The following is a 27,127-nucleotide window of genomic DNA, read 5'->3' on the forward strand; positions in this document are numbered from 1 at the left end:
GTGCCTCTGTCGCTGAGCCCGGGTGGGGACACCAGGGTGTCCCTGGAAGGAGCATCGTGGGGGCTCGGGTCCGGGGCTTGGCTAAGGCCCCAGTGCGGATAAGGCCATCCCCAAGGTGGGATGTAACTTTCCTCTCTGAAAACCGAGAGCCTGGGACAGGGGGTTACCATGGGGACATCCACCTCCAATATTGCTGGCTCAGGGATTTGGGGGGGGAGAGGTTTGCCGTTACCCCCGGTTATCTTGGCCTCACCTGTCTGACTTGCTCCTTCCTCAGCTGGGACGTTGGGGCTCTCCGCCTCCTCTGGGGGGAACAGCCACTGCGGGGGCGCAGCGACGTCATCCTCAGGGGACCCAGAAGGCTGGCGCGGCTCTGCCCATTGTGACGGGCGAGCTCCGATTCTATGGCGACAAGGGACGCCGCCCGGCCTCCCCTCCTGGTGGAAGGCTGAGAATGAATGAGCAGGAGCGAGGAGCAGGCGAGGCTTCCCAGATGAGGCGCCGGGGAGGCGAGCGAGCTAACCTCAGCAGGTGCCAGCTTCCCGGAGAGAATGCCCAAGGGAAGACGCTTCAACCCGCCTCGAGACGAGGACGGCAGCTGGGTAAGAGACGGTGGCCGCCGTCGCCTTCCTCAGGCCGCCTAGGTGCGCTCAAGGCCCAGAGCTGAGTTCAAATCCTGTTCTGCTGCAGACCGCGCATGACCTCGGGCCATTTCTTCGCTCGGCCTCAGTTCCTTCATCGGCAAAATGGGACTTTCCGAGGGTTCTCGGGAGGAGTAAATGAAAGCACACGTGGACAACGCTCAGCACGTCGGCAGCTCGCGGTGCCCACCGGGTGGTGATTGCTGCCCGCTCTGCTTCTTGTTTCCATAATGTTTATTTTCTAAGGTGCTGGATAACTTACCAAGTTTATTGTTAGTCTCTCCCTGCTAGAATTGAGGCTTTCGGGGGGGGGGGGGGTGGTGGTGGCCTGGGAGCTTCGCCTGTTTTACTCAGCGCTGTGTTCAGGTGCCTAGGACAGGATCTGGCACACAGGTGGTGCTCGATAAATATTTGTCGACTGAAATAATGTCCTTTTAGGAACTGCTAAACCAATCCCTGTTGGCTCACAATCTGCTTCCCTTGGGCCCTCACACTGCGGCGTGGAAGGAGTCCAGCCGTGCAGCATTCGCCCACCTCCCTCGATCCTTTCAGCGCCTCCCCAGGCCCCTTCCCGATGCTCCTGCTCAGCGGGCCGGCGGGAGCCACCCTCGTCTGCCGACCTCGACACCCCTAAGTGCGAGGTCTGGGCCTTGCTGCGCCCTGTGCTTCTCTCGATTGGTCTCTAGTATGTGTATTTTACGTGTGGACAGGTCCTTTTTCATTTCTGATTTCTCCTGTTCCGTCATTGAAGGAACGCCCTGGAGGCCTCCCAGCAGGACCCTGTCACCTGCACGTACCGTGGTGAAAGACGTCGGGGAAAATCAGGGCACTAACCTCTCTTAGGGCAGCAATACGTAGGCAGTGGTTACATTTTTTTTGTTTGATTAAAATAAAAAGTAGAAATAAGGAGACCTGCAAATTTGTGTCTAAAGGCTTTACCTGCCTGGGTGTGACCTTGGCTAAGCAGTTTAGTCTTTCCATAGCTCAGTTTCCTTATCTGTAAAATGGGAGCAATAATGTACCAAGGTCAGAGGGCTACTGTGGGGACTAACGAGATGATTAGTGTAATGCACATGGTGACCCCTCAGTACTTGCAATACTTGTTAGTCATAACATTATATATATATATTCTTTTTTATACATCCTGACTCATTCCACAAAGATTTAAAGTATGCACGGAAAACATCTACAATAATAATAAAGTATAAATAAAATAAAATTCAGAACTAGTTTTATAATAATAAAGTATAAATAAATTAAAATTCAGAACTAGTTTAAATATACTTAGAATAAGAGGCCAAGACTGGGAAAATATATGAAATTGATATATAGGCCATAGTGGCTTATGAAGTGCTATTGGGGCATCAGATTTGACTCTGAGTACCCTGACAGTCAAAGTAAAATGGGAAATAGGTCAACTATATAACTCTAATTGACCTTGAAGAGAAAATATTTCTCCAACTAAACAAAGTAGCTTCTCTTTCTGTCAAAATAATATCAGTGAGGATTTTGTTTGACTGAATATTATGAAAAGCTGACTATAATGTCTTAGGCAAACAGAGGTTAATGTTTCTTAGGAAACAATAAATCCGGAAGTAGGTAGTCCAGGGCTGCTCAAGGGAATGATCAGAGACCCAGGTTCTTTTAATCTTTCTGCTCTGTCATCCTTGATATGGGACCAGTCCATCTATAGACAGTGAATCCACAACCCAGGCAGGAAAACAAGAGGAAGATAAAAGACAAAAGGATAGAAGGCACCTGCCAGCCAAATATCTGCCCATATTTATCAGGAAAACAATAGCTTTCTTGGAAACCCCACCCCATAGATTTCTGCTTTCATTTCCACCATCCAGTAGCCAACTTAGCAGCAAGGGAGTCTGGGGAGGTGTTAACAAACCAGCCACATTGCCATCCCAAACAAATAAGGAAGAAAGGGAGGTGGTGAGCATCCTTTCACTGAGATCCCAAAAATGTTGCTCAGTGCCTGGGTTTTAGGTGACAGGAACGAGCCTCGAACCTCGATTTGAATCTTTGCCTTAGACCCTTCCTGCTGCCTCCACTTAAGAGCATAAAAAGAAGAGTGCTGAGCATGAAGTTTCCCAGAGTAACTTGTAGACTAGTTGGGGAAATTAAAGAAATTGTTGGCTTTGAGCCAGCAGCTGCTATTTTGGGAGGACAGTAATTGCCACATTAGAGGTGACAGTCATCTTGGGGTTGACCTTGCTGGTTGTATTCTCTATTGCTGGGTAGGGAAGGCTTTTTCTCTGCACACTCCCACCTTCCTATTTCATATTTCAGCCATTGAGTGATTGAATGCAGCAAAAATTTCACCACCAACTAGTTAAAAAGCTGTATTTATGGTTACAATATCTAACAGAAGGGTTTATTTCACGGCTATCATGGTATAGCCATTATTTTATATTTTAGAAGAGTAAAATTAAAATGCTAGAGTCATTTTTTAACAGCGATTTAATTCACCAACTTGCAAAATACAGAAGAACTCAAGTCAACTGCCATGTAGCCGGTGAGAGGATTTTTCAGCTGTTAGAACAGCCCCCACACTCAGCCTGATTTTCCTCAGTATCCCAGAGAGGAGTACTGACTGGGGCAGACTGGAGGAAGGAAGAAAGCAAGGCTATTAGACTGGAAACCCACTGTATTATCTTATGTTTCTCTTTTAAAATAATTAGTAAACCTTAAAAAATATAGGATATGGATGAATGAAAAATATATAGGTTGTTCTCAAAAAATCTCTAGGATATATTGCTAAATGAGAAAAGCAAGATACAAAGCAGTTTGTATGATATGATCCAGTTTTTGTAAAGCAATATAAAGCTCCTGTGCCGGTCTAGGTGTTTATAGATGATTATATAATCTCTTACTTGTGAAGATTATCTGGGGTGGCAGTGAAGGGTAACAAGAAAGGGAGAGAGAAAGTAAGGAAAAGTGGGAAGCAGACTTGGCCTAGTAGTTAGGGCATCCGTCTACCGCATGGGAGGTCCACGGTTCAAACCCCGGGCCTCCTTGACCCATGTGGAGCTGGCCCATGCACAGTGCTTATGCGCGCCAGGAGTGCCGTGCCACTCAGGGGTGTCCCAGTGTAGGGGAGCCCCACGCACAAGGAGTGTGCCCCGTAAGGAGAGCCGCCCAGTGTGAAAGAAAGTGCAGCCTGGCCAGGAATGGTGCTGCACACACGGAGAGCTGACACAACAAGATGACGCAACAACAAAAAAGAAACACAGATTCCCGTGCCGCTGACAACAACATAAGTAGACAAAGAAGAAGACTCAGTAAATGGACACAGAGAACAGACAAACGGGGCAGGAGGAAGGGGAGAGAAATAAATAAATAAATAAATCTTAAAAAAAAAAGTGGGAAATGGACTTGGCCCAGTGGTTAGGGCGTCCGTCTACCACATGGGAGGTCCAAGGTTCAAACCCCGGGCCTCCTTGACCCGTGTGGAGCTGGCCCATGCACAGTGCTGATGCGCGCAAGGAGTGCCGCGTCACGCAGGGGTGTCCCCCGCGTAGGGGAGCCCCACCCGCAAGGAGTGCACCCATATGGAGAGCCGCCCAGCCTGAAGGAAAGTGCAGCCTGCCCAGGAATGGCGCAGCCCACACTTCTCGTGCCGCTGACTACAACAGAAGCAGACAAAGAAACAAGACGCAGCAAATAGACACAGAAAACAGACAACGGGGGAGGGGGGGAGGATTTAATAAATAAATAAATAAATAAATAAATAAATAAATAAATAAAAATAAAAAATAAAAAAAAAAACAAACCAGAACCTGGGGTATCCCTCAGGGATGCCCTGCTTTATTAAAAAAAAAAAAAAGTAAGGAAAAGTTACTTACTTTAAATAAAAAAGCAATTAAAAAATAATTAAAATGAAAAATATAATAATTTAAAATAACAGTTTTTAAAAAAAATATGATTCCATGTATGTAAAACTTATATATGTGGGTGTAAATAGGAATGTGGGAAAAAGATGGTCACCAAAGTGTTAATGGGAAAGGGTGCTAGGATTTCAGGGGAATTTTACTTCCTTATGTTTGTCTATATGGTTTGAATTATTTTTAAACCACGAGCATGTATGGCAACTCTAATCAGAAACAAAATGCAATTATTTTTGTTGTGGAAAAGGCAATGTAATACCCAGATTTAGTTAAGAAACATTTAAGCAGGGAAAAAAGATTCATGGTGTAAAGAAAATCTCCTTCCTCCAGAACCCCCTGCTCAGAGACCAGCCCAGTTACCACTTTCCTGCAAACCCCTCCCGAGATAGTGCTTCAAGGCAGGTCGCTTTGTGTGGCTGCTTCTTTGTCTTTGATCCCCATTCCCCATCCCGGCAGCCGTTCAGATGCGTTAATGGGCATTCTTCTATTTGGATGTGTTCTTGTAAATGATGCATCATTGCTTGAAAATGGATTATTTAGTTACATAAATAATGTTGGGGTCTATAGCTCATTCTACTCTTTCTTTCTTGTTTTCCGTCCGGCACTGTCTTAAAGATGTAGCTAAGTGCCACCCAGCCATCACCTGTCCCTGCTCAGAGACCTCCAGCCCAAGCATTTATCTCCCCACTTTTTTTACACGAGTGGTAACATACTAAACACTCTTGTGCACAGACATGAAACAAATGCCCCCCGAATATAAAGTTGTGGCATGACTTGAGGAGGGCTAGAGGGAGAAGAGCTGCGTTGCCTAACACCAATATACTCCAAGGCGGAAAGGACGGAGGACTGCCCTAAGGCAATGGACTGGGTTTGGGGAGAGTGACCACAGTGAGCAAAGACAGAACCTGCCAGCAGATCGTGAGCACATCTGCAGTGGCTGCACGATCTCTGTGAACCAAACCTACCCCTGTCAAGTTGGTTTTATTATTTCCAATTCACAGACAAGGAAACCGAGGCTTGTAAAGCTCAACCTCTTGCATAAGGCTCATCTAGTAGGGGAGAGAATGGATGGACCCAGAACCTCCAAATCGACAGCCTGTGGCCAGTTGCCAGGTTATGCTGCCTTCCCAGGGGAAATTTTCTCTACGTCACTGTCTTTTGTTTGTATTTTAATTCCCACCCATTTTCTTCTCCCAAACACCTACCCTTGCCCTGAGGGATAGAGGACTCAGGGCTTCTTCTTTGGGTGCAGAGAGTTGCCTCACCCAACTTCGCACCCTCTTCCGGGGGGCAGCCCACCTTCAGTAACTGATGGACTAGGGGGCACAAGGGCCCATTCTTGTTCCAGAGGCCCCCGAGGACGCCACCTCTGTGCAACTCCTTTGCCAGTTCTGCTGCTTTTCCCTCCCTTTCGTGGGTTTGATCCCAAGGGCACACCCAAATTATCTTCATTTTCCTCACTTTCATCCTTTGTGTCCTTTCAACTAGACATTTATTTTCAACTAGGCATTTTCCTCCCTCAACGACACATATTCTCCCTTGGCTCCTTGCCTTCCCGGGTCTGAGGGTCCACCCCCTCCTTGCCTGAGGTGCTCACCCCGTGGACCTGGGCTGGATTCCAGAAGGAGAGCCTCAGCTCATTCTGTCTTTTCAGAGTACTGTCTGCTCATTCTCAGAAAGCCATGCCCGCCTCGCCAGGCTGTGGAAACATGTCCAGGCTCCAGCACAGCAGGGGTGGCCCCTGTAACTTGAAACAACCGGCAGTGAAGGCTTGGGGCCATGACAATATTTTTTGTCTTGGAAAGAACACTTTAAAATTACAGAAATTATGCCATTTCCATAGCATGCCAGAGGCACCCAAATTGCATTTTAATCACTTTACAGAGGAAGCCCTGATTCTTGGCTCATAGATTCTATGTGTCTGGTTTTAATCAAGATGTGTGCTGTTTTTCCAGTTCCCTCACATTGGACTAACACAAAAGACACCAGAATCCATCACAAGCGCTGCGCTGAAAGAGCCCCATATTCCACAACTGATTCATCAAGCGGAGGGGAAGCTGCCGCCAATCTACAAAGTCCGGGAGAAGGTGAGTCTAGGGCACTGGCCATAGCAAAATAGTCCTGTGGTTCTCAAAGGGAGCGGCACCATTGGCATTTGTTCATTTTCCATCCCCAGGCCCCCAAATGCTAGTAGCACCCCCACTTCATACCCTGGTCATTGTGACAATCCCAAATACTCTTTAGAGGAAGGCACCTCCTGATCCAGACGATCAAACTAGGCTCTTCGAAGGACAAGGAAAATGTCTTTGGTTATAGCTCTCGGTTCACTAACACACAAGTCCTGCCTCCCCAGCCAATTCATGAGCAAAGCATGAAGGAGCAGCACCCACCTTCCTCACACCCACCTGATCACACCCATCGTCACACCCTCCATCACACCCACCTACATCACACCCATCATACCCACCTACGTCACACCCACCTATGTCACACCCACCATCACACCCATCATACCCACCTATATCACACCCACCTATATCACACCCATCACACCCATCTATGTCACAGCCACCATCACACCCACCTACATCACACCCATCATACTCACCTACATCACACCCACCTATGTCACACCCACCATCACACCCATCTATGTCACAGCCACCATCACACCCACCATCACACCCATCATACCCACCTACATCACACCCACCTATGTCACACCCACCATCACACCCATCTATGTCACAGCCACCATCACACCCACCATCACACCCATCATACCCACCTACATCACACCCACCTATGTCACACCCATCATCACACCCACCTATATCACACCCACCAATGTCATACCCACCATCACACCCACCTACATCACACCCATCATGCCCACCTACATCACACCCATTAGATCCCCCTACATCACACCCACCTATATCACACCCATCATCACACCCATCTATATCACACCCATCAGACCCTGCTACATCACACCCACCTACACCACACCCTCCTGCATCACACCCACCATCACACCCACCCTCACACTCACCTACATTATACCAACCTACATCACATAAACCTACTCACATCCACCATCACACCCACCTACATCACACCCTCCTACATCACACCTACCTATATCACATCCACCATCACACCCACCCACGTTACACCCACCATCACACCCACCTACACCACATCATATCCACCATCACAATCACCTATACCACACCCACCATCACAATCACCTACATCACATCCACCATCACACCCACCTACATCACCCTGTGGCTTGGAGCCTCAGCTCTGTTCTTCTGGGACCCTTATTGGACAAACAAAGGTGTTGGCCTTGATGATGTCAAAGGTCCTTCCCAGCTTCCAGTTCCATGAACCTAGAAATGTTTCCTTCCTTGCCCCCAAATAAGGTGTTTTGGAAGAGACTGTTTCTGATTTCAGAGAGCTGGCAGTAAGACTGAGTTTCAAAGCCTTGAGCTGTGTGGACACCTCTGACCTCACAGTCCTGGGCTCTTGGTTCCTTCTCTGGCCAAGAGTTTAACTTTTTTACTTAGGGGTCACTTTGCTCCATCTGTTTTCCTTCTGAACATTTCCCTGTTCCTGAATGCTTTCTGGGGTTTGATGTGAGCCTTTTCGTCTCCCCCTTCTCTGTTTTCCAGCAAGCAGTGAATAACAACTTCCCCTTCTCCATACACGACAATCGGCACAGCTTTCAGAACACTGGGTTCTACTTTGACTCTGTGAGTATTTCTTTCCAAATTGCTAATAAAACTGGGAGCCACATTAGGCATCTTGATTTTCTGAGGTGAATTGAAGATAGAGGACTGACTGCAAAACTGGAACAAGGTCAAAATTCAACAAGACCTTAAATGGGTTATAAGAAATGCATGAAGCATGCGAAGTTCCATACAGGTTCCAAAGTTGGCACCAGCCTTCTGCCCCATTTTAGGTGCTCGTCATGCTTCTGAAAGAGCCTTCCCATGAGATCTGTCATGAGTAGGAAGGACTTGCCTATGTGTGTCCCTAGATGACAGAGTCTGGACCCACAGAGAGGGCTGTAGGGACAGGGAGCTGATAGCATAAGGAAGGGCTCCCTAAGAACCGGACTTGTCTTTTCTCCAGAGGTGCTCGGTCCCCATCGTTGGAGACACAAAGTCTGATTACATTTGCTGGTGGTGGTGAACACAGCACCATGCAACAGAAATCAAACCCAATCCCCCCCCCAGTCAATATAAAAATGATTAATGGGATATTTTGCATTCCTCTCTCAGCATGAAATCTTTGAAATCCAGTTTGTATTTTGCACTTAGGGCCTGTCTCAATTGGGTGGATCCACATTTCCAGTGCTCAAGAGCCATATGGCCAGTGGCTCCCAAACTGGCCAGCGCGCACCAGCACAGGTGCCGCTCTGGGTCAGGGGACCTCTGAATTCCTTTCTGAACTTGAAGGCCCACGGTGATGATGAGGTTAATAATTTATTGAGAATTTACCATGTGTCAGCCCTTCATATTTTCTCGTTTGAGCTTCAAAACAACCCTATGGGACAATTTCTCTTCTCTTCCCCGCCTTTTCGAGAGATGAGGAAACTGAGAGCCAAAAAATTCAACAACTTGCCCAAACTTTCCTTCTCTTCTGGGCTACAATGTCTAAGCTAAATAGAAGTGGCCTTACCTTAAAAAGTCTGTTTTCCTCTGACAGAGTGTTGAATAAACAACCAGAATATCCACTCTGTTTGCCTTTTTTAATGGAATGGTTAAACTTGTTTTCTCAATTACTAAAGGAACATATGTCCTTCAAAAATTCAAAAAAAAAATATAGTGTTATAAAAATTAAAAATAAAAATTCACACCCTTTTTTCTAACTTTTGAAAATCTCACTTTTGAAGATATTTGCTGATAATGGTTTGGTGGGTAAAATTTAATATTTTTTTGCAATTCATATGCAAACATACATATGTAAATGCCTATTTTAAAAATTATAGAAACAGGATTGTACAACATGTATTTTTGTCAGCATTATGTTTATCTTGTAGAAAACATTGGAAGATATCCAACTTTCTCTATCTTCTGGAATAGTTTAATAACATGAGGATTTTCAGATTAATGAAGTTTAGATCAAATTTGCCCATAAAATTATTTGTTTTTAATATCTTTTCAAAAGTAAAATTTTATTATATTTTCAATTACTCCCTTGATTATTGAACTACTCAAAGTTTCTACCTCTTGTCTTCTCCAGTAGATTTTGCTGATATGGGTTTGCCTAGAATTTATCCAGTTCATTTCAAATCTATTAATATTTTGCTATTCTTCTTTCTTTTTTCAGTTGAATGTTTGGCTCATATACTTGCAAATTTAAAATAAATTCACTTTAATGCTAAAGGTTTTTCTAACTAGGATCTCATTATTTGCATTCCAAATAGCTATGATTTAATTTTTAATTTTCCTTTTAACTAAAAAATATTTAGAAAAATGTTTTAAGGTTAGAAATTTTTTAAAGCTTGTCCTTTCATTGATTCTATATAGTTTTGTGAATTTTTAGATTATCCTTTTGTCACTAATGTTTAGTTTTATGAGTTATGGTAAATTTTATAGATTATGATCTGAGATTTCTACCTTTTGAATTACAAAGGTTACTTTGGTATCTAGTGCCTGATTAATTTTAACAGGTGCTTCATGGGTGTTTAAAAAGAATATACATTTCCCACTTACTAGGTACTAAGTTCTCTTTATTTTTTAAATTCAGGGCTGTTGTGTTATTCAAATCTTTCATATCCTTTTCTTAATTTTTGTCTTGATCTATCAATTTATCCTACTAAGATTATTCTTGAAATTTTAAAAATGTTTTGTTTTACATAGTTCCTGCATAAAATTCATAATTGCTTCCTGCATAAAATTCATAATTGCTTTATCTTCTTGGAGGCTTGTATCATTTTATAATATAAAGTATACCTCTCTATATCTTAATATGCTTTAAGGTTTCTTGCCCTGAATTCTACTTTGTCTGATATTAGCATTGTTTCTGCTATTTACTTTCTGCTAACATTTATTCTTTATATTATGGTCCATCCATTTGCCTTCATAGTTTTTTTCTTTTTTTTAGATACCAGGGCGAGGGATTGGACCTGGGACCTCATAATTGGGAAGCTGGTACTCAACTACTGAACCACATCAGTTCCCCTGAGTTGTTTTTTTCATTTGTTTGCTTGTTTGTCTTTGCTTTTAAGAGGCACCAGGAACCAAATTCAGGACCTCCCATGTGGGAAGCAGGTGCTCAACTGCTTGAGCCACATCTGCTCCCTATCTTCATACTTTTGAAGCATTTTGTTTGTGGCTTTTTTTTTTACAAATAGAGCAGAGCATAGTTTAAAAATATCTGGAATTCATCATTTCTTCATATGCATTTTTTTTTGTATTTCTGCCATTTCATTTTCTGTTTTTTCTATTTATCATATTTGCATGTTTTTCTCCTCCCCTAACTTTGCTAGGTAGGTCGAATCTATTGGCTCCTCTGGTGTCTAGTGATAGTCTATGAGGGGTCTACCTTAAAGTAAAAATGTTTAAGAAATGTATTAACACTACTCTTACTCCATTAGCAGAAAAGCTAACATTTGTAGCTTGAGAATGTTTTAGCTTCCTGGCTCCCTTCCTATGGGCATTTGGGGGCATAGGTGTGCACACTCGCCTCCCCCTCCCCCGGAGGCACCTGTCACCTGGGAAGAGATGAAGCGTGTTCCCTGGAGTTCAAAGCCGTGGCCCTGACCTCCCTAGTCAAGTTTGTTGAATTTCAGTTCCAGATGGCTGTTGTCTTTCTTTTTCATAGGAATTCTTGCTTGGCCGCTTAATACATTTCATGGATTATCAAAAGCCTTTGGACTTAATTACAAATTGTTCTTGTTACTTTTCTGCAGTTCTTTCCTATGTTCTTTTCATCCCTTCCTTTTAGTTATTTTTCATTTTTCTGGAGGCTCCTCAGGCAATTCTTCAGAAAGAGCTCTGGCAGTGCGCCCCGCGGCGCCTCGCCTCCCTGCTCCGCCCGGGCTGCGGGGCGCGGTGCGCCGCCCCACGCCCGCGCCCCGCAGCCCTCCCGGCCTCCCTGCGCGGCCCCCGCCACCGCAGGGCCCCTTTGTTCAGCTCTCCTCGCATTGCGCTCATCTGAGCTGCGACGCGGTGACGCCGGCCTTCGCGGAGCCACCTCCCTCCACGTTACGTCTATTTCCTTTGAGGCTTTCATCGAAGCTTGCTTTCCCTCCCCATTGTCACATATTTGTGACCAAATCAAATAGATGATTTTGATCGCGGGTTGATTCTCAGGTCCACAGGAAAGGTGCTGGAATTTAACGAGGACCCAACCCCTCGGGGGTGGGAAGGAACTCAGCCTCTAAGGCTCGTGCCGGGTGCGGGGTTGGCAGCCGGGGCGGGGCGCCGAGGGGAGCTTGGGGAGCCCCCCAGGGGTGCAGGCTGATGGAGAGGCTGTCTCCAGCTGCTCTCTCCCTGGCTTCTGCCGCCCGGCTCTCTGAAAGGGCAGCCCCCCGACGGGGCCGGAAGGCCGTGGGAACAGTAACAGAACGCCCCCAGGTGCCGGCAGGGTGGCCTCGCAGCCTGCGCGGCGCTGGGAGTTGGGGGGGCGGGGAGGCCTCCGGGGACCCTGGTGGCGCGGTCACGTGGCGCATCCGAGCCTGGGGTGAGACGGAGCTGGTTTCCCGCAGACCTCATCGCTGTGCACGCTCCATGTTTTGTTCCTAATCGTCTCGTGTTCTTTCCTAGGGCCTGGGACGTAAGAAGATCCCCCCTGAAAAAAGGGAACACGTTTCAAGAAATTTCAATCTTTGGGCATGTGACTACGTTCCCTCTTGTCTTGATGGCTTTTCAAATAACCAAATATCGTACGTCTATAAGGAAGCCATGGTGATCCCATTTTTCAGACGCTTTCCAAGACATCATCACGAGATATGGAACACGTTTAATTTCAGTCCTGAGAGAACTAAAAAGAAGCCAAAAGTGAGGTTTGCTATTGACAAGAAGCCAATTTCTCCACGGGAGCCCTGATCTTTCTGGATGATTCTTGATGAGTTTTGTAATAGTGGTACTTCATTGGTCATTTCTACATTGACATTTCTATCATTTGCAAAAGTATATGTCTTCTGATCTAGCACTGCCATTTAACGTAAGATTTGTTTTAGAATTAGAGGTAAGAGATCATATGTACTTTAATTGTGAAGTGAAACTTTCTTGCAGTGACAGGTCAGATAATAAAACCATTTTACTGCAAAACTGGAAAGGCAACAGATTGTTACTACTCTCCATCTTTAAAACATTTTTACAATTTTTATCAAGGTTTAAAGACGTCTAAGTTATAAAAATAAAGATATGCGAAGATATACGAATGTGTAAATAAACTTTTAAAAATTCACCACATTTACTTTTGGGGGAGTTTTAAAATTTGCATAATTAATATAGAGTTACATTTTTATTTTCAAATTTCAAATTTCCCTACATCTCAAATCCTTGTCCTGTCCCTACAAGTAAGTTATCCACTGGTTTTCTTTTCCTCGTGCATTTACAATCAGGTACATGTGATAAATACATAACATTTTAAATAAGTATGTCTCATAGGACATGACATTCTACAACTCTTTTTGTATTTAATGGTACATCTTGGAGTTGGTAGGAACCTGATAGATATGCACCATGTTTTTAAAAATTATCTTATTAATGGGCATTTGAATTGGCTCTAATTTTTTGCTCTCAGACAGGATGCTATATGGCTCAGCTTCTTTGGGCACATGTTCACGGGGACCTCTGGAGTAGACTCTGAAGTTACCTTGTTAGTGCCGTATCAAATAGTACATGCATTTAAAACGTTAATAAACACCTCTAAACTACTTTTAAAAAGATTGGACTAATTTATTCTCCTACCATCAGTGTCTGTGAGTTTGTTTCTCTATCCTCATGTTGCCTTTTAGGATATTTGAGGATTTTTTTTTTTTTTTTTTTTTAAGATTTATTTACTCCCCGCGCCCCCCCCCTGCCCCGATCCGGGGACCTTCTGGAGTGGGAGAGAGGCAATCATTCTCTTGTGCCACCTCAGCTCCCTGTTCTGCTATGTCTCTTATTGTCTCTCCTCTGTGTCTCTTTTTGTTGCATCAGTTTGCTGCGCCAGCTCTCCGCATTGGTCGGCACTCTGCGTGGGCCAGCTCGCCATGCAGGTCATCTTGCCTTCACCAGGAGGCCCTGGGCATCGAAACCTGGACCCCCTGTATGGTAGGCAGGAGCCCAACTGCTCGAGCCACATCTGTTTCCCTTAAGGGTGTTCTTGCTTTATTTTCATTTCTCTGGTTATTAGTGAAGTGGAATACCTTGCTCATCCAATGGCCGTTTATTTTTCCCTTCTATAAACTGAGCAGTGTCACCATTCTCCTACACCAAAATTTTATTTGCTCTTGAATATTTTTTCTATGGATGAATTTTAGCATAAGCTTGTCAAGTAAAAAAATTCCATCAAAAATTTTTGATAGGTATTGCTCTGAATTTAACTATTAGTTAATAGAAGAATTAACATCTTTATCTGTGGTGTATCTGCTCATTTATTCAAATCTTATTTTATGGTCTTCAGTGAAGTTTGATCATTTTGCTCCTATTGGTCTGGCATGGATCTTTTCTATGTTTTCTCTTTTTTCTTTTTTTTTTCAGATTTATTTTTTATTTATTTCTCTCCCCTTCCCCACCCCTCATTGTCTGTTCTCTGTGTCCATTCACTGTGTGTTCTTCTGTGTCTGCTTTCATTCTTTCTCAGCAGCACCGGGAATCTGTATCTCTTTTTGTTGTGTCATCTTGCTCTGTCAGCTCTCCATGTGTGCAGCACGACTCCTGGGCAGGCTGTGCTTTTTTTCATGTGGGGCAGCTCTCCTTGCAGGGTGCACTCCTTGCACATGGGGCTCCCCTATGCAGGGGAGATCCCTGCATGGCATGGACTCCTTGCGCGCATCACCACTGTGCGTGGGCCAGCTCACCACATGGGTCAGGAGGCCCTGGGTTTGAACCCTGGACCTCCTATATGGTAGGCGGATACTCTATCAGTTGAGCCAAATCCTCTTCCCTATGTTTATTCTTGCATATTTTGTGACTTTTGAATATTTTTTTAGTTTACTTTTAGATTGTTTTGGCTCATGCATAAGAAAGCTATTGATTTTTGTATGTGACTTTCTTACTTTTAATAGTTTTTTCAGTTGATTCTTGTGGATTTTCTACATAGAAAATTATATCATTCACAAAAGTGAGAATTTTATATTATTTCTAAAATTTATACTTTTTTGGGAGTCTTATTATGTTGATAGGACCTCAGGTACAATTTGAATCTTATCACAGTAAGTGCATTTTCTATTTATCATATTTGCATGTCAACTTTTTCCTCGTCTTCTGGCTTCTAATGATTTTCTACCAGGGGTCACTGCATGTATAAATGTTTAAGAAATATATTAACACAAAATAATCAGTAAAATAATTGAAGAATGTTTCCAACAGTTAAAAACAAACAAAAAAACCCAAAACCACCATGAAATTAAAAATGAAAGGAAAAGGATAAAGTGAAACCCCACTGAATTCCCAAGTGCACACATCATGTAAATCGTCAGATTTGATGACCCTGTTAAGAAGTTAAATATAGTCTCTATAATTTTGTAGCCAGTGAACAAGACTACGTGCAGAGGAGCATGCTCACACGCAAACACACAAGTACACACAGAACTGGTGAAACCTGGGTGCGTCTGTGGACTGAAGCCTGCGATTTCCTGGTTGTGATAGCTGGGGGAGGCAGAATTCTAGGATGACCTGCAGTGACCCTTACCCCATGTATCCTATTACTTTGTTTCTGAATTTAATGGGGTTGCTTTTTATGTCACAATGAAACATGACTAATAAGTTTCAGAAAGATGAACTTATCTAAATAAGGAAGGTTCCTAAGTTGTTTTATTCCCCCTTAAAATATATTTTTAAAATATTTATTTATTTATTCCCCGCCCCCACCACATTATTTTCTGTGTCTATTTGCTGCGACGTCTTCTTTGCCTGCTTCTGTTGTTGTCAGCTGCATGGGAATCTGTGTTTCTTTTTGTTGTGTCATCTTGTGTCAGCTCTCCGTCTGTGCGGCGCCATTCCTGGGCAGGCTGCACTTTCTTTCCCGCTGGGCGGCTCTCCTTACGGGGTGCACTCCTCGCGCGTGGGGCTCCCCTACGCGGGGGACACCCCTGCATGGCACGGCACTCCCTGCGCTTGGGCCAGTTCCACACGGGCCAAGGAGGCCCAGGGTTTGAACCGTGGACCTCCCATGTGGTAGACGGACGCCCTAACCACTGGGCAGTATATTCACATGGGGAAAAATTCAAAGAAAGTACAGTGAAAACCAAATTTTTCTCACACTTGCCAGTCTTCATCTTCTCTCCCATGGGCAACCCTGTTGTCATTTTTCGCATACATCTGTCTTTCCCTAAATTTCTCTCTCTTTGTCTTTCACACACATGCACACATATACATGCACACCCTTAATAAACACCAATGGTAGACACCATCCCACAGTTGCTTTCTGCCCTGCTTCTCTTTCTGCTGCAACCACATTTGTGGCTCTACCTTGGAAGTCAATCCATGTCCACACTTGTAAATCCACTTCATTTTCAAAGACAGGGCTGTCTGAATTTTCATTACATGGATGCACCATAGTTCCTTTAACTAATCTTTTGGTGGACATTTAAATAGTTTTGTTTTTTCCTACTCTAAACAATCTGGAATAAACGTATTTATGGATAAATATTTGCATCTATCTGAGCATATTCTACATGTTCAACTAATAAAAATGAATTTGTTCAGTTACAGATTTTAAATTTTATTACGTATTGTCAAATTTTCTAAAAAAGGTCATACTCCTGCCGACAATCTCATTCATAAGATATGAGACACAGCAGCACCTTTTTTCCCCACACACTTTATATTTGTCAATTTGTTAGATAAAACATGGTATCACATTTTAATTTGCATTTCTTTCATTGTATGTGATGAAAGGGGGGCCACTGAAAAACTATTTCTTTCATTGTGAACTGTTTATCCATGTCTATTATGAATTTTTCTATTGATTTGTTTGTCTTGTTCTTTAATGATTTGTATTTTTTAGTATATTAAGCATATTACTCTTTTGTATGTGTTGCAACTATTTTATCCTGCTTATTGTTTTTTTCTTCATCATTGTTTACTGTGTTTTTAGTCCTACATATTTTTTTAATATAGTGAAATGTATGGATTTCTTGTTTTATAGCTTCTGGATTTCATGGAGTTCATGCCTTGCTTAGGACTTCCTTTGTTTGAGATCATTAAATAATTCTAAGAATTATTGTGTAGTTCTTATTGTTTTTGTTTGGGGAATAACATGACAAATGATGTTTTGGCATTTATTGAGATGATCATAATTTTCTACATTAATCTGATAATGTAATAAAAATATATTAATGGTGAAGCAGATGTGACTCAAGCAATTGAACACCTGCTTCCCACATGGGAGGTCCTGGGTTTGATTCCTGGTGCCTCTTAAAAACAAAAGTACAAACAACAAGCAAACAAATGAAAAAACCAACTCAGGGGAGCTGATGTGACTCAGTGGTTGAGCACTGGCTTCCTACATACTTCCTCAATCCCCGGCCCCGGTACCTCAAAAAAAAAAAAAAAAAAAAAAAAAGGATTTTCTAATGTTAAGCCATTCTAACATTCCAGGATAAACCCTAGTTAGCTATGATGTATTATCTTTTGATAAGCAAATATTTTATTAGGGTTTTTAATCCTTATTTTCACAAGTAAGATTGGTCTGCAGACTTTTTGTAGCTAAACGTCTGCTCTCATTATTTGGGCTTTGAGTTGAGGACATCTCCTTTACTATGCTCTGAAATTGCATATATAAATTGTGACTATTTACAGAATTTGCCCATAAAATCTCCTGGATCTGCTGCTGGTTATAGTGGTAGATCTTTGATCATCTTTTCAATTTATTTTAAGGTGTTTGGTTTGTATAGCACTTTTATTTCTTTTTTTTTTTCCTTCTAATTTTGGTCATTTTTATTTTCAGGTTTTTAAATTATTGGTGTTTTAACATAATTATGCTTTTGAATGCTTGAAAATTATGCCTTGTCTCCTTTGTCATTTCTACTGAAACTCTCTTTACCAAGTCTACTATTTTGTTGTTAATTGTTTTTTATCTCATTAATTTATACTTTCATGTTTACTAATACCTTTTTTGGTTTATTTTGATTTTCTTTTTGTAGCTTCTCAAGGTGGAAGTATAATTCAGTGATTTTCAGTCTTTCCTATTTTCTTATAAATTTAGCTAAGTTCAACAACTTTCTTTCTTTTTTTATGTGTCATCTTGCTGTGTCATTCTCCGTGTATGCAGTGCCACTCCTGGGTGGGCTGCACTTTTTTTGCACGGGGCAGCTCTCTTTGTGGGGCATACTCCTTATGCATGGAGCTCCCCTACACGGGGGACACCCTGTGTGACACGGCACTCCTTGCATGTATCAACACTGCACATGGACCAGCTCACCACATGGGTCCTGGGCATCAGAACCTGGCCCCTCCATATGGTAGGCAGATGCTCTATCAATTGAGCCACAGCCACTTCCCAACTTTCTTTTGAATGCCTCTGTGTACACTTCATGAGCTCTCATTATTATTCATTTTTAAATAGCTTATTTTTTTCTTTTTTAGTTCAAGAATTATTAATAAGTATATTTTTAGTTTATTCTTTTTTGTTCTTATTTCATTGTTAATATTTTAGTAACTGATAATTAACTTCTGCCTTGTGGGCCATGATTAAGATCTATATGATTTCCATTCACTGAAAATATGAAAAGGATGTGCCATCTCTTTTATTTTTTATTCCTCCCCCCCCCCGCCCCTTACAGCTTGCTTGCTGTCTACTCTCTGTGTCCATTCACTGTGCATTCTTCTGTGTGTCTGTATTATTTATTTATTCCTACCCCCCCCCCCGCCCTTGCAGCTAGCTTGCTGTCCGCTCTCTGTGTCCATTCGTTGCACTCTCTTCCGTGCTTTTACTTGTCTTCTCAGTGCTTGAGGGCCGGTGGCACTCCATGGTACCCAGGCTAGTGGCTCTCCACAGCATGCAGGCAAGTCTGCCTTCACAAGGAGGCCCCAGGACCCACCCAGGGCCTCCCATATGGTAGACGGGAGCCCAACTGATTGAGCCGCAGCCGCTTCCCTGCCATCTCTTTTTGAAAACTTGTTCTCTTGAAATCAGATTCATGGGATGTTACAGAAAAGAGGACAGAGAGATCAAATTCCCTATACCTCATTTTCCCCAATGGCGACATCTGTGCAATATCATGTTCTTTTTCCACTGCTGTGTAACAAATTATCACAAATTTAGCAGCTTAAAACAAGGCTCATTTATTAGCTCACAGTTCTGTCGGTCAGAAGTCCAGGAAGGCATGGCTACATTCTCTCCCAGGATCTCATAAGCCTAAACTCAAGGCATCAGCTTGAGGCTTGAGGTTCTCTTCCAAGATGTGGCTGTGGTAGAACTCATTCCTTGTGGCTGTCCACCAGGGGCCGTGCTTGGCTCCTGGGTCCTGCTCATGATACCTGGAAAATGTGCTTACTAAAAATTTCTTTTTTAGAAAGAAAAATTTCTTTTTGTCACTGTAGGTACCGAGGGGAGGGGAAAAGAGGAATAGAATCGTTGGAATAGGGGGCAACTGGGGAGCAATGAAAGTGTTGTGCATAATTCTGCCATGATGGATACAGGCCATGTTAAATATCACCAAAAATTTATAAAGGTGTATAGTCTAAAATGTAAACCATAATGTAAACCATAATGGAACCATGGTTAGCAGCTGTTTCAATATCTGTACATCCGTTGCAGCAAATGTAACATACACATATATAAAGATCATTACTGGGGAAAGGGGAAAAGGGTTTGATGTTGGGTATATGGGAGTTCCCTATATTCTATATGTGACTTTAGTGTGACCTAAAGCTTTTTTGAAGACATATTTTTAAAAAGATGTAGATACTGAGGAAGAAATGAAAGAGATTGCCTTGCCACTGTATATATATAGGGCAACACCTATTACAGTGATGAAAGGTAATCATCAAAAATTTTTTAAAAATATTTTTCATTTTTTAATACCCCAATTTATTTTTTACTTTATTTTAGTTTTTCTGAATTATTATGTATTCTATTTCTGATCTTTAAACCTATCATTACTATTTCATTTTCCTATTAATTGAATTTGGCAATATATTTGACTTCATTTTGAAGAAGTTTTGGATCACAGAGGGGTTCACCTATGGCAGGAGAGGAGCACTGATGTGGGTTATCATTGATGAGAGATGCATGGGTGGGAGGGAATTCTCCAGGGCATGCATATAGGGTATATAGATATGTTTGTATGTTCATTGGGTATTGATATAGGGAGTAGAGTTTGACATGACAACTGAGGGAGTGCTGAGTTCCCATTCTGGGAATCTATTGCACTCCCCAATGGCACAACAACAATCCCCCAAGTACAAGGGCAAAGACCAGTGAACAAGGAAGGTCCAAGGATGGGCCCTTGATACTGATGACTATGCTTATGAGCCTGTGTGCTTGAAATTTCAACTAGGCCTAGAATTGCAGGGTTCCTAAGAGTTACCTCCTGAGAGCCTCTATGTTGCTCAAATGTGGCCACTCTCTAAGCCAAACTCAGCATGTAAATGCATTACGTTCCCCCCAGCATGAACATGACTCCTGGGGATGAACCTCCCTGGTTCCAAGGGATTACTTCTAAGCACCAGCTGATGATGCAACTAGAAAAAAAATAAAAGGAGGAAATGGTAAAACCAATTGAGTTTATATGGCTAAGAGATTTCAAAATGACTTGGGGGGGTCATCAGAGAGGTCACACATATTCACATCTCAGCAGGATTTCAGAGATAGCCAAAGGAGATAAAATCCCAGGTAGTGGTGCTCCTGAGGGCTACAGAGACACCCAGGTCCTATGGTCATGACAGATGGCTCTGGAGTTCAATGCCTTTTCAGTGGGCCCTATTTTGGAATTCGTGCTCCTGAGTGTGATGGAGTTGGACTCAGATGTGATTTCTCTATGCATGCTTCTTCTGTCACTTTTACTGAATCTGTGGCTGGCTCTGGGGTTGGTGTATGTTCAGGAGACTTGAATCTCTGGACTGTCTATGTGCCAGCTGGGCCCTGAGCCTTAGCGGAGTTGCAACTCCTACTCTCCGGTTCATTGGATTTACCAGGTCAGCTAACAGGGAGGTGAGGATGGTCAACTGCCACACCAGAGTATTGAGGGAGTCTACAGCTGCAAGCAAGAGAATCCCATTCATCAGCCACGTGGGATGTAAGCCCCCTCTTGATTTAGAGGTGGAGTGGACATCACCATTCCAGGGTCCTCAGGATGGAAGAATAAAATATGGATTAGATTGGATTTACTGGTATTCTGCTATAGAATTATTGTGACTCTAGCAATGGATATCATTGCTAGATGTGGAGACAGTGGCCACGGGAGTTGCTGAAGGCAGGGAGAGGGAAAAAGAGGTGTGATATTGGGGCATTTCTGGGACTTGGAGTTGTTCTGAATGATATTGCAAGGACAGATGCAGGACATGATATATCCTGCCATAACCCGTTGAATGAACTGGGAGAGAGTGTAACTACAACATAAACTCTAATCCATGCTGTGTAGCAATGCTCCAAAATGTACTCATCAAATGCAATGAATGTACCACATTAATGAAGTTGTTAGTGTGGGAGGAGTGGGGATGTGGGGAGTGGGGTATATGGGAACCTCTTATATTTTTTAATGTAACATTTTGTGTGATCTATGTATCTTTTTTAAAAAAGAGTAAAAAAATGGAAAAAAAAGATTTATTTATTTAACTCTCCCCATCCCCTCGTTGTTTGGACTTGCTGTGTCTGTTCATCATCTTTGTTTCTTTAAGAGGCCCTGGGAACTGAACCCAGGGCCTCCGATGTGGGAGAGAGGTGCTTAATTGCTTAAGCCACCTCTATTCCCTGCTTTATTGTATCTCTCATTATGTTTTCCTCTTGTGTCTCTTGTTGCATCATCTTGTCACATCTGCTCATGTACGTGTTGTGCCAGCTCGCCATCCTGCTCATTGTCTGTAGGAGACACCAGGAACCTCTGATACCTGCTTTGTTGTGTCTCTCATTATGTTTTTCTTCTTGTGCCTCTTGTTGCATCATCTTGTGTCAGCTTGCCAAACCTGCCTGGTGCACCAGCTTGCTGTCTTCTTTAGGAAGCACTGGGAACTGGACCACAGCCCTCCCATGTGGTAGGCAGGAGCTCAGTCACCTGAGCCACATCTGCTTCCCCCTAAAAATTTCTTTACTTAAGAAGCTCTGAGGATGAGATGTGGGGGCTTTTTCAGGACTTGGAGTTGTCCTGGGTGGTGCTGCAGGGACAGTTACCATATATTGTATGTCCTCCCATGGTCCACTAGGTGGAATGTGGGAGAGTGGGGGCTATGATGTGGACCATTGACCATGGGGTGCAGCGGTGCTCAGAGATGTATTCACCAAATGCAATGAATGTCTCATGATGATGGAGGAGATTGTTGTTATGGGGGGAGGAGTGGGGTGAGGGGGGTGGGAGGTATATGGAGACCTCACATTTTTTGAATGTAATATTAAATAAATAAAGACCAAAAAAAAAGAAAAGAAAAAAACTAAAAAAAAGTTCTGAAAATTGTAATGCACTAATTGAGCTGATTTTCTATTAATCTGAATTAGAAGTTCATTCTTTGCACTTGCACAACAATATCTAACCTGTGGTTTTTTTATCACTGAAACCAAGGACACATTTAATATGCTTGAGACAACCCAGGGCTGAGAAATTGCATGTACCCTCCTCACAAGACCCCTGGCATTACTTGTTTTGGTTTTGTATTTTACTTGTTTTTCTTCTTCCCTGACTTTCTCCTTTGCCTATTAAAAGCGTAGCTCCCATTCTCACTTTGAACTTGTTTTGGGAAGATTCCGCCAGTTCCCTGCCGAGCACTCACAGTAAATCACCTTCCACTGAGAGTGTGTTTCTCCTTTGAGTCACTGGTCAGGCAGGCCCTTCTGTTGGAATAGCCCTGTTTACAGTGACCCCACATCACACACCTTGCCACGGCTCCCCCTCCACCTCCAAAGCTGGAGATAAAGAACCTTCCTCCCGTCAAATCCCTCTCACACTTTGGATCTCTCTCAGCAGGAAGACACCATCCCCTTTTAAGGGGTCACATGGTTAATTAGGCCTGCTCCACCCATGGTAATCTCCTTATCTTAAGGTCAGTTGAGTTGGGACTTTAATTAATCTGCAGAATGCCTTTTGCCATAATCTTGGAAGTGAGATCTCATCATCACTCACAGGTTCCATCCACACTTCTGGGCAAGGGATTACACAGGCTGAGGGTTGTTGAGGGTCATCCTAGAATTCTGCCTCCCCCACCTATCACAACCAGGAAACCAGCAGTCAGACAATCACAGATGCACCCAGGTTTCACCAGTTCTGTGTGCACTTGTGTGTTTGTCTGTGAGTGTGCTTTTGTGCACATAATCTCTTTCGCTGGCAATAAAATTATACAGAGACTATATTTAGCTTCTTAATTGGGTTCATCAAAAGTGGTATTTTACATGATATGTGCACTTGGGAATTAGGTGGGGTTTCATAATGAGTCTCCTTGTCCTTTTGTTTTTAACTTCATGGTTTATTTTTTTTAATGCTGTTGGGTATCTTCAATTATTTTATTGACTATCTTATTCCTTCCATTTTCTCCATTTCTTCTAGAACTCCTTTTAGATGGATTGAAATTTCTGGATCTCTCTTCCTTGACTCCCAAGTATTCCTTCTGGCTTCTGTCTACTTGTCTCCTTGCACTGGTTTCTGGGAGAATCCCTAAACTTCATCTTCGGGTTAATTAGTTGGCTCTTCAACAATTTATTCTGCTACTTAGTCAACTTTGTTGATGCTTTCCTTCCACTAAACAACATTTTAATTTCTAAGGTCTCTATTTGATTCTTATTTATGGCTGAAACATTAATTCTTTCTGCTTCATAATAATTTTATTTATTCCAATATCTTGTTAATTTTCTCCACTAATTCAGTTCCTCAGGTATTGCTATGTCTCCCTGCCTTTCTTGCATGATGCAAACATTGGTGATTCTTGTGTTTTTGCTCAGGCTGGGTTTTTTTGTTTTTTTTTAAAAAAGATTTATTTATTTATTTAATTTCCCCCCCTCCCCTGGTTGTCTGTTCTTGGTGTCTATTTGCTGCGTCTTGTTTCTTTGTCCGCTTCTGTTGTCGTCAGCGGCGCGGGAAGTGTGGGCGGCGCCATTCCTGGGCAGGCTGCTCTTTCTTTTCACGCTGGGCGGCTCTCCTTACGGGCGCACTCCTTGCGCGTGGGGCTCCCCCACGCGGGGGACACCCTTGCGTGGCACGGCACTCCTTGCGCGCATCAGCACTGCGCATGGGCCAGCTCCACACGGGTCAAGGAGGCCCGGGGTCTGAACCGCGGACCTCCCATGTGGTAGACGGATGCCCTAATCACTGGGCCAAAGTCCGTTTCCCTCAGGCTGGGTTTTGAGGCTCCCTCTTAACTCATCTGTGAGCAGTTTATATGCTCTTCTCCTACCATCTGTATGAGCATGGAAGAGGGTGGGATGGGCAGCTCCAGGGGTGGCTCCTTTCCCCTCTTCCGGGAGTGGAGTCCCCAGTTTGTCCATTGCCATTCTCCTGAGGTCCAACTCTGACCCCCTTCCTAAGTCACCACTCTCAATTCCCCCTCACACCCCCCCCCCCACTTTGGCACAGACATGGATCCAGTTTCCTGCTTGGCCTAAGTAGAGAAGGTGATGGGACCAACCCTAGCAGGAAACCCAGTTAAATGCCTCTTCCCGAATCCACTTTCTCTATGCCAGCCTTCTGGAGCTGTTAGCACATCTGTGCACAATTTGATCCCATCTGTCTCCCATTGCCTGGAACATCAGTGTCACACGTCATAAATAGAAGATAATCTAAAAGTAAACACAGTGGAAAACACACAACAATGTGCTCAAATTCCAGTTAGACATCATTGCCTCCTAAAGACTTCTTTTTGGAGGCCTGCCCTCGTTTGTTGAAAAGGGAGATTACTAAGTATTAGGCATTAGAAATATTTTCACTGAACCTAATCAGAAGATTGAAAGAGAACAGAAAAAGAAATAAGTTTCTAAATAGGGAAGTCAAAATCACTAAGGCTGTACCCATTGGCCACCTAAGAAGTGTCTCCTACACTTTGGGCGATGCTGACTAGTGGCTGGAAATGGACGACCTAAGGGGTTTCTTTCAGTGATGAAAGAATAGGTCTCTGCACCAGTACTCCCTGCCCCCAACCCTGAGGTGTGTTGCAGGCACAAGTATCCACATGGCATGCAAGTGCCTAAACGTGGAAGGTAGGCTCATTCACAATTTGGGAGGAGTAATTAAAAAATATATATATATAAAATATATATATATATAAAGTTACAACTTTATAGAAACCATCATGCCAAAAATAGAGTTCCCATATAGCCCTCCCTTATTACTAACACTTGCATTACTATGGCACATTTGTTACAATTGATGGAATAATATTATAATTGAACAATTAACTATTGTCATGGTTTACACGGGGTTCCCCGTTTAAGTTGTACAGTCCTATGGTTAAAAAAAATTTTTTTTAATTCTAGTAACATACACAAGCTAAAATTTCCCCTTTAACCACACTCAAATATAGAATTCATTGGTGTTAATTATATTCACAATGTTGTGCTACCATCACCATCATCTATTACCAAAATATTTCCATCACCCCAAACTATACCAATTAAGCATTAACTCCCCATTCCCTACTTCCACCCTGGTCCCTGGTAACCTACATTCTAGTTTCTGACTCTATGAATTTGCTTATTCAAATTACTTCATATCAGTAATATCACACAATATTTGTCCTTTTGTGTCTGGCTTCACTCAACACGGTATCTTCATGCTTCACCCATGTTGTTGCATGCAACAGAAATTTACTCCTTTTCATGGGTGAATAATATTCTATTGTATACTACTTTTTGTTTATACATTCCTCTACTAATGGACACTGGTTGCTTCCACCTTTTGGCAATTGTAAATAATGTTGCTATGAACACCGTTGTACAAATGTTCAAGTTCTTGCTTTCAATTCTTTTGGGAATATACCTGAAAGTGGGATTGTAGGGTCATGTGGTAATTCTATACTTAACTTTCTGAGGAGCTGCCTAAATGTCTTCCATAGCGACTGCAGAATTTTACATGGGGGAGTAATTTTTAAACCTTTAAAAATATTTTTTTTCCTGTAATACATGGTTTCACATCTGGAAAATCTAATGAATAACAATTTCTTACCCTGAAGACCACATAATGTTTGAGACCAAATAATCCAGACCCTTTCAGTTGGATTTAAAGTTATAGTCCTTGCTCCCCACCCAGTTCACCCCAGCACAGGGCAACTTCACACATTAGAGGAAAAAAAGGCACGGGACAGAGTAGTCAAAAAAACCCTTTAAAAAGAAAGCAGACTTGGCCCAGTGGTTAGGGCGTCCGTGTACCACATGGGAGGTCCGCGGTTCAAACCCCGGGCCTCCTTGACCCGTGTGGAGCTGGCCATGTGCAGCGCTGATGCGTGCAAGGAGTGCCGTGCCACGCAGGGGTGTCTCCCGCGGGGAGCCCCACGCGCAAGGAATGCGCCCCATAAGGAGAGCCGCCCAGCGCGAAAGAAAGTGCAGCCTGCCCAGGAACGGTGCTGCACACACTGAGAGCTGACACAACAAGATGACGCAACAACAAGAAACACAGATTCCAGTGCCGCTGACAACGACAGAAGCGGACAAAGAAGATGATGCAGCAAATAGACACAGAGAACAGACAACCGGAGCAGGGGCAGAGGGGAGAGAAATAAATAAATAAATAAACAAATCTTTAAAAAAAAAAAAAAAGCCCTATAAAAGCCAAAAATGGCTTTTCACGAAAATAAAAATTTTTAAAAAGGCACACAAAAATAGTGTCCATGACATTTTATACCTCTCACATTGGTAATCATGGTAATTTTCATTTATTGTCCCTTTTTAGAGAGAAACCTTTTAGGCTTTCCCACTTGTTTCCAGTTTCAAAGAGATGCTTGATTATTTTAATAGAAGGTCTCACATCAGGCAGATTTGGTGATCTCAGAGCTGGTTGAAACCTGCTTCTTAGGTGCCATGCCTGATCCGGACATTCCAAGTACTTGGATGCTTGGAAACCGGGATTTTAGCAATTGGGCCAGCCCCATGCATAACTAGCACGTCTGCATCTGTACGCATGGGCGCTCTGGCTTTAACCCTGACCTTGCTCCCCGTAGAGCCCTGTTTTGCCTCTGGCCAGCAGGCGTGCTGGTGTCAGCCAGAGCATTTCCTGCAGTTTCCTTTTCTTCTCCCTGGAGTCCTCACGAAATCCCCGTTTGCTGCGCCTTCTGACTCTTTTAT

The 27,127-nt window shown here is 43.1% G+C and overlaps 1 protein-coding gene across 1 annotated transcript; it reads left to right on the top strand.

The window, feature by feature from the left end:
* The first annotated feature begins 483 nt into the window (after window positions 1-483).
* TEX36 (testis expressed 36) lies at window positions 484-12,828 on the top strand. Its single transcript, XM_004446680.4, has 4 exons — window positions 484-602; window positions 6,493-6,624; window positions 8,218-8,298; window positions 12,322-12,828. Exons 1-4 carry the CDS (start codon window positions 552-554, stop codon window positions 12,601-12,603), a joined length of 546 nt encoding a protein of 181 aa, XP_004446737.1. The 5' UTR covers window positions 484-551; the 3' UTR covers window positions 12,604-12,828.
* The last annotated feature ends 14,299 nt before the right edge of the window (window positions 12,829-27,127 follow it).

The sequence above is a fragment of the Dasypus novemcinctus genome, chromosome 6 (assembly GCF_030445035.2).
Source record: "Dasypus novemcinctus isolate mDasNov1 chromosome 6, mDasNov1.1.hap2, whole genome shotgun sequence".
In the NCBI taxonomy this organism is placed as follows: domain Eukaryota; kingdom Metazoa; phylum Chordata; class Mammalia; order Cingulata; family Dasypodidae; genus Dasypus; species Dasypus novemcinctus.

Bases quoted from the DNA above. Each gene is read 5' to 3' on its own strand.
- TEX36 (XM_004446680.4), top strand. From the start codon at position 552: ATGCCCAAGGGAAGACGCTTCAACCCGCCTCGAGACGAGGACGGCAGC. The intron at 603-6,492 runs GTAAGAGACGGT...CTGTTTTTCCAG, and splicing joins GAGACGAGGACGGCAGCTGG to TTCCCTCACATTGGACTAAC. The intron at 6,625-8,217 runs GTGAGTCTAGGG...TCTGTTTTCCAG, and splicing joins TCTACAAAGTCCGGGAGAAG to CAAGCAGTGAATAACAACTT.